Here is a 7,484-nt window from a genome sequence, read left to right as displayed (position 1 = left end):
CAGGCGCCCCAGCCACACGTCCACTTTAAATACCTTACAGCTCTGTCAGCTTTACCTTGGTAAAGCTGAAAAAACTAAGTTCATGTCTCTAGGTCCCTGACCTTTTTAGTTCAAGGTTATGTAAAAAATAATCTGTACCAAGTTAAAATTACTGATTAACTACATCATCGGCAGGTCTCTAACTTGCTGATTTAGGAGAAATGGAGTTGGAAGAGAGCTTGGTAGTTCTCCTGTCCCCAGTGCCTTCATGTTTACATGAAACTAAGCCACACAGCAGAAACCTAAAACTGTGTCTCTGGAAACCCTGGCCACTGTTGTTTTCACGGACTGATGTCATTTCTGTAGTGGGACTACTACCAATGGAGTTCCTCAAGATTTGTGAAGTGTTTAACCCTACTGGGTAGGAAGGAAATCTGGGTCCCACTTCTAGCTCTGCCTTCACACTAATTAATTATAGCTGGGAGACTGTGAACAGGTCCCTTGGCCTCTCATCTAGAAAATGAGGATGGGTTGTGTGATTCTTTAGAAGAGACTGTGTATATGGAAGTATTTAGCATGTCTCCTCACGTGTAACTGGTGTGCAAGAACTATGTTTGTTTCCTTCATACTGAATCATGCTGATGCTGTTAAGAATTCTAAGTTGTATTAATTCCTTGATTTCCAAAATAGCCATCATTATATTCAATGAACAAATATGTGTTAACTGATCCTAGGTAGAAACGATGAGGCTCAGACCCAGTCCTTAAGGGAGTAGCTTATTATTATGGGCAATAATAATGATGATTGCTCTTAAGTTCCAAAAAGGACCAAATTTAGTGGCTGTTCACGAGTAAGAAAATTTTTGGCTGCAAGGAAACTTAGAAGTGTTTATTGAAGAGAGAACCCTGGAGCTCTTTCTAAAATTTCTAAAACCCCAGAAAGATGGGATCTCAACAGGTGGGAGACTGGAAGAAAGTCTGTGGAACGTCATGGAGATGGGCGAGTGTAAAGTGTGTCCAGAGAACGTGGGCCACCCAATTTGGGATGAAGGCTGTTGGAAGATGAGAAAAATGCGGGCTGGGATACAGACCATAGGAGACCTCTTAGCACCTGCCTGGGGACTTTGGCTGTTATACTGTAATCAACCAAGGTCATCAGGGTGGCATGTAGCCAGTGCTGTGCTGGGACTGAATTAATGTCAAAATTGCCAGTATGGCAAGTGGGGCAAAACCGAGACAGAAAAATCAGCCATCAGGAGAGAGGCTATTCTCACTTGCACAGAGGCCTTAAGACTCTAAGGGACTTGAGTATGCCTTCGTCTAAATCTACTTCAGGGCTTTTACCAAGTGACTATACAAGTTGGTGACCTGTATTTAAGATGAGAAAAGGAGATACATTATTTAAATGTTGTTTTAATGGGAAGAAGCCCTTATATTTGGAACAAGGATTGTTATGACCTGGCCTTAGAGTACAAAGAAAAGCCATGGAGAAGGTGATAGGAGCTTTGCTTCTAGAGGCCATGGCATCCTGGCAGGCCCAGGACAAAGACCTGAATTCAGGTGTCCATGATAGCAGTGACAAAAGATTGCCTGAGGGAAAAACCAACCAGACTTGGCCTGATTAAATGCAACAGATAAAGGGAAAAAGTCCAGGACTGAAGTTTTGCACCTGAATGATATAATTAGCATTAACACCAGGGAGCAGATTCATACATGTGAGTTGTGGTCTTTTAGACCAGGAGTTATTTTGCCGTTTAAAACAAATTCTGCCCGAGGCAACAATGTCTGTTCATTTGTCATATTTCTGTTTATACAATCTAATATTTAAATATTATGCGGTTCATTTTTAAGTAGTAGAACAAAAAATGGCGTGGAAGAATCTATCCTAGAGATTAAGTATCAACTATCTGGTGATACTCTGGATACCAGCAAGTTGTTCTCCTAACACAAGATGTAGGCAAAGTTCTTCCCAAAGGCAAGAGTTCATTTCTACGGTTAATGCTATGGAAACAGTAAAAACACAAAGTACAAAAAGAAACATAAATAAAAGATTTTGCTTTTATTTAAAATAAAATGCATTTATACAGTCTTTAAACCATGGATTATTGGACAATACTGGTAATCCACCCCTCCCAGCCCCCTCTTGGGTTATGTGACCTAGGAATTTTGACTATAGCACCAATGCCGACTGTAACAGCGCAAAAGACAAGAACATGGCCAGTCCAGGCATTAGAGTTAAGGACATTGTGGCAAATCATGACTATAATGAAGTCATTCTTAATTTAGCAGATATGAAAACTGCACATTAATTATATTTTTAAAAGCATTTAATTAATGCAAAGATGCTACATCTAAGACATTTGCTAGTTGTGAGTTTTTTTAAAAAACTGTACAATTTATAAAATTTGTGTTTGTACATTAGTTACACAAAATGCATACTTCATAGACCTTTACTTCATATTGTAATGCAAAAGTTGCATTATTTTAGGCAGACAGTGAATATGCTGGTGAATACTAAAAGTGTTGTAATACAACAGGGTGTGAAAGTCAAAACACAAGACAATATACATACATGCTTATTCAAGGACAAAAACAAACCAAGCATAAGGGACCGATAGCATTTTCCTTCAAGGTCAAACAATAACATTATTGAATATCAGGCATCTTCCACAGGCCTGATTTATTTGGGGATGGGAGTGAGGGATGGGGAATCAATAGCTACCAGAAAGTAGGCATTTTTAAAACACATGATCAAATTAAACATACATTAAAACACATGCATTAAACATGATAAATAGACTTCATATAGTTTAAGCCCTGGATAGCTTTAAAGTAGATGGCTTGAGTTTCTTAGTTTGGCTAGCTTAAATCAGTGATGTTTTGTTCCTGACTTGCCCACTACTTTCCTTTTCAATTCCTGGCCCTAAGGAATGTGTGCCATATTCATGTCCATATATTGTATCATGATAGCAGATTAATAGTCGTGCTTGTTAGTGCACATATTAACTGGTCTGGTAAGGCAAAAAAGTTTTCATGATAAAATGATAAATTTCAAGCTTACTTTATTAAGCAGCATATAACAAACAACAGCTTTCAAAGTTAAATATTGTTATGGCCATGGAGTTTCATTACACAACATTTCTATTCACACCCAGCCACTGGTAAGTTTGTAGAACATCTCTTCATCTAAACTCTCATTTTGGTCTTTCGCACGCGTTGAGAGAAATATGTAGCCACCAATGAATTCATGAACCACTTTGCAATCTACTTCGGTACATATGAAGGACAATCGTACTTCATCTGCAAACTCTACCGTGACCTGGAACAAAGACAAAGAACTGTCAGTCTCGGTAAAACTCCACATGGTTAGGCACAAGTGACGCTACTGTGCTATTTAATGTCTGCCCTATCACAAGACTATTTGTCGACCCTCAATTTTTTTTTAATCCTAAACTAATAATGCCTTCAGTTCCAAAAGAATACAAGTTGACTAGCCCCTCCCCGACTCCTTTTTAGTTTTCATGTTCTGAAAAGGAAGACTGAATGCAAAGGGTTTAGGTCATTATGTTCCCAAATGGTCTCTGGTGATTCAATTAATGAGAATGTCTCTCTTCAAGGCCTGAGAGAAAACCTACTTCCTGCATTTAATTTAATATTTGCTTCAGATACTTAACCTTTAGGTATCATGTTTGAATACAGTAACAACCCCTCTTATCCATGGGGAATATATTTCAGGACCCTAAGTGGATGCCTGAAACCATGGATAGTACTGAACCCTACATACACTATGCTTTTCTTTCCTTTACAGATATACCTATGATAAAGTTTAATTTGTAAGTTAGATACTGTAAGAGATTAACAATAACAGAATTATAACAATATACTATAACCAAGTTATGGGAACATGGTCTCTCTCTCAACATACCTTATTGTACTGTACTCACCCCTGTGATAATGAGAAATGACAAAATGCCTATATGACGCGAGGAAGGTAAATGACATAGGTGCTGTGACATAGTGTTAGGCTCCTACAATATATCAGGAGGATGGGTTATCTGCTTCTGGATCAAGGTTAACCACAGAAAAGTAACCTATTATTCGATGCAGTAATAGGAAGTGCTACAATAAACCCAATGTCCCTAAAACACACAGTTTATCGGTAAAAGATTGTTTAAATGATACTTATGTACTTCAAGTCTGGGGGCAGCATGATATACAGTAGTAGCTGTGCCAGGTTTTAGAGCCCCTGAGCATCTGACTTTGGATCCTGATTCTGTGACTAAGTGTGTGGTCATAGCAATCATGGCCCACGGGCCTCTACATGTGAGTGTCCTCATTTGTAAAGTAGGGACAATCCAACTATCCCGCACAAGGCTGTGGTGAGATTTAGAAATAGGGGACAAATACAAAAACATCTAGCATCATGACTGGCACAGAGTAGGCATTCAATAAACAGCAGCTGCTACTAGAAGTGAAAGGGATTTAGCATTACAGGAAAACAATCTTCTAAGCAGATCATTATATTCTTAGAGTTCTAATAACTGGGCTAGTTATGAACTAGGCAAGTTTAAGTGGGAAATGAATAACCAACCATGTTTTATACTTTACTTTAAGAGGTAATGGTACAATCTATAGAATTTGTAAGTCTTTTAATTCTTAAGTTTTAGAAGGGCTATATATATATTTAAAAATTTTCTTTCTTGAAGTTTATTCATTTTTGAGAGCAAGGGGCAGAGAGAGAAGGGGTCACAGAATCTGAAGCAGGCTCCAGGCTCTGAGCTGTCAGCACAGAGCCCAACGTGGGGCTTGAACTGGTGAACTGTGAGATCATGACCTAAGCCGAAGTCGGACACTTAACCGACTAAGCCACCCAGGTGCCCCAGAAGGGCTATATATTAATTCAAGTAACATTGTTATAGCTTACTATTTATTTTATTTATTTATTGAGTGAGTGAGTGAGTGAGTGAGTGTGCGCATGAGCAGGGTAGGGGCAGGAAGGGAGAGAGTGAATCCCAAGCAGACTGTGTGCTAACACTGCACAGCCCAATGCAGGACCTACGTCTCACAAACCTTGAGATCATGACCTGGGCCAAAACCATGAGTCGGATGCTTTAACTGACTGAACCACCCAGGTGCCCACCCCTAGCTTACCATTTTTATTTCCCAGTTCACATTCCACTGTTTCATGTTACTGAAACGCCATGTTTTGATTGCATCTCCTGTGCTGGCATCCATCCTAATCAGTCTGTTATATGCAATTCCAATAAGTTCTTCTTTTTTTCCTCCTTGGAACCTATAGTATTAAAACAGAATAAATGTTTAAAAACACGTTGGGGGTGGGAGGAATGTTGCTCTGTTTGTCTTTTTTTTTTTAATAGAGGGTGCAAGTGAAGCGAGGGGCAGAAAAAGAGAAGTGGGGCTCACCCGATGCAGGACTCAAACTCACAAACTGTGAGATCATGACCCGAGTCAAAGTTGAATGCTTAACCAACTGAGTCCCTGTTTTTAAGATGTGCTCTTTAACTCTCAAAAAAGTGATATTCTTATATAAGTAAAAATAGAAATGCTATCATTTTGAGTTTTTTGGGGGGAGAGAGAGAATGCACAAGTGGGGGCAAGGGGCAGAGGGAGAGAAAATCTTAAGCAGGCTTCATGCTGAGCGTGGAGCCCGATGCCGGGCTCGATCCCATAATCCTGGGACCATGACCTGAGCCGAAATTAAGAGCTAGACACTCAACTGACTGAGCCACCCAGGCAGCCCAATCATTTTGAATTTTTAAAGTAAAAATTACAAGAATAGAAAATACATTTCAATATTCTTTACTGTAAAATTGCTTAATGGATCTCAGCAGGTACTTTAAATGTTTAATTGAAATAGATTAAGTAAAAACATACACATTAAGATTTATACATAGATGTTTAGTAGCAGAACCACTGACCTTGCAATAAAGTGTGTGATGCCAAATTCTGGTAATGACTGCCATGCTTGAATAAATCTCATCTTGGCTTCAATTAGACTCATCTGAGCTACATTCTGGTGGGCCTCCAAGATTCTTGCTGTTATCTAAACATGATTAAACATCACCTTTACCATCAGACAATATTCTTTCATTGCAGGAGCAAAACAAAAGTAACCAACTGTGCCCCACCCCACAATTACCTCTAAGAGTTGGAATTAGGAAATTTCTGAAGCCACATTTAGGAATTTTAGTTAAATAATGACTCTTCAAAATAAACCTTGATGTATTTCTTTTTGATTTCAGTTTCCATATATCCAGAAACAAAAAGTACTTTCAGGAGTAATAACTGCCACTCCCAAAACATATTCCAAGGAGACACACATATTTTGCTTTTATAAAATGATATGTTCTAATCCTGTACATGACAGGTTTTAAATTTAGCACCAAAACACAATATCAGAATGAGTACCTGCAATATAAATTCGTAGTGGACTATTTATTAGCACCTTTAATACTTGAAACCACCATAAAGATTTTTTTAATTTCTAAAGGTATCATTAGGAAAGTTAACTTTTAAATTATACTCACATTGGGATGACTACTCCCACAAAGAGTGGAAATCCATGAAGGCGATGGGGTGGGGGGGTGGGGTGGGGTGGGGGAACTGTAGCTAGGGCTTTAAATATTTTATGTATTTATTTTCTTTCCTTTTCTTTTTTAAATATGGAGAACTTACCAAATCTCTTATATAGCCTGGCTGTAGATGGCAATGCGAGGAAAGAAAAAGGAAGCAGAAAGAAAAAAAAAGGCAATCAGAAAAAATGGCAATGAAGCAAAGAAAAAGTTGCGGTAACCTGCAAACCAAAATTCCAGCCAAAAACCATGCAAAAAAAATTACTTCAGGTAGAAACCAAGCAAAGTAAATGCAAGCATGAAAATGAAAACGAGAAAGCAGCGATTACTTTCCACTTTGAATACTGAGAAACACTTCCATATTATTTCAGATTGTTAAGTGTTACTAAAATTATGGGTAGAAATTTGTAGGGAAAAAAATAAAAAAGAGCAAATACCCTTTCCCTGCTCATTTACCAGTTCTTACTGGTTAGGGCAGAGCTAATGATTTTAGTAGGAGATCAAAATTAACATTCAAAAACCTTTAATGTTTTCAGATTGAGTCAGATAATATGACCCATGCACCACTTTTCAGAAATAAGTTGAAGGCATAAAATAAGTGCAGTGACCATACTGTTTCTTTATTTACACAAGAAAAGCAACCCCCCTCAATTACCATCTGTTTTTTGCATCCTTTTTCCTGGAAGGGAAAATGAAGAGATGCTATATACTACACTAGGAATGGTGGCTATACACACAGTAGTCTATTTCCATTTGTATTAACATGGATAAAATACCCAACAACTCTTTTCTTTAAAATGTAAAAATGCAGTTTGGGAGTCACAGTCATATAAAGATAGATATATATATATCTAGATATATATATCAAGATATATATATCTAGATATATATAAGATATATATATCTAGATATA

The 7,484-nt window shown here is 37.9% G+C and overlaps 1 protein-coding gene across 1 annotated transcript; it reads right to left on the bottom strand.

Annotated features, from left to right (window-relative positions):
- Nucleotides 1-2,022: 2,022 nt before the first annotated feature.
- On the bottom strand, nucleotides 2,023-6,759 carry LOC125916726 (fermitin family homolog 2-like). Its single transcript, XM_049623027.1, has 3 exons — nucleotides 5,918-6,759; nucleotides 5,130-5,271; nucleotides 2,023-3,297 (listed from the first exon to the last, which is right to left on the bottom strand). The coding sequence occupies exons 1-3, from the start codon at nucleotides 5,998-6,000 to the stop codon at nucleotides 3,124-3,126; spliced, it is 399 nt and encodes a 132-aa protein (XP_049478984.1). The 5' UTR covers nucleotides 6,001-6,759; the 3' UTR covers nucleotides 2,023-3,123.
- Between the last annotated feature and the right edge of the window lie 725 nt (nucleotides 6,760-7,484).

Source organism: Panthera uncia, unplaced genomic scaffold (assembly GCF_023721935.1).
Source record: "Panthera uncia isolate 11264 unplaced genomic scaffold, Puncia_PCG_1.0 HiC_scaffold_1036, whole genome shotgun sequence".
NCBI classification, from domain to species: Eukaryota; Metazoa; Chordata; class Mammalia; order Carnivora; family Felidae; genus Panthera; species Panthera uncia.
The sequence above is the reverse complement of the archived record's forward strand: the minus strand, read 5'-3'. Positions and strand labels throughout refer to the sequence as shown.

Coding starts and splice junctions, on each gene's coding strand:
- LOC125916726 (XM_049623027.1), bottom strand. CDS start 6,000: ATGAGTCTAATTGAAGCCAAGATGAGATTTATTCAAGCATGGCAGTCA. Junction 5,272..5,917: donor ATCACACACTTTATTGCAAG/GTCAGTGGTTCT, acceptor TTAATACTATAG/GTTCCAAGGAGGAAAAAAAG. Junction 3,298..5,129: donor TGAACTGGGAAATAAAAATG/GTAAGCTAGGGG, acceptor TCTTTGTTCCAG/GTCACGGTAGAGTTTGCAGA.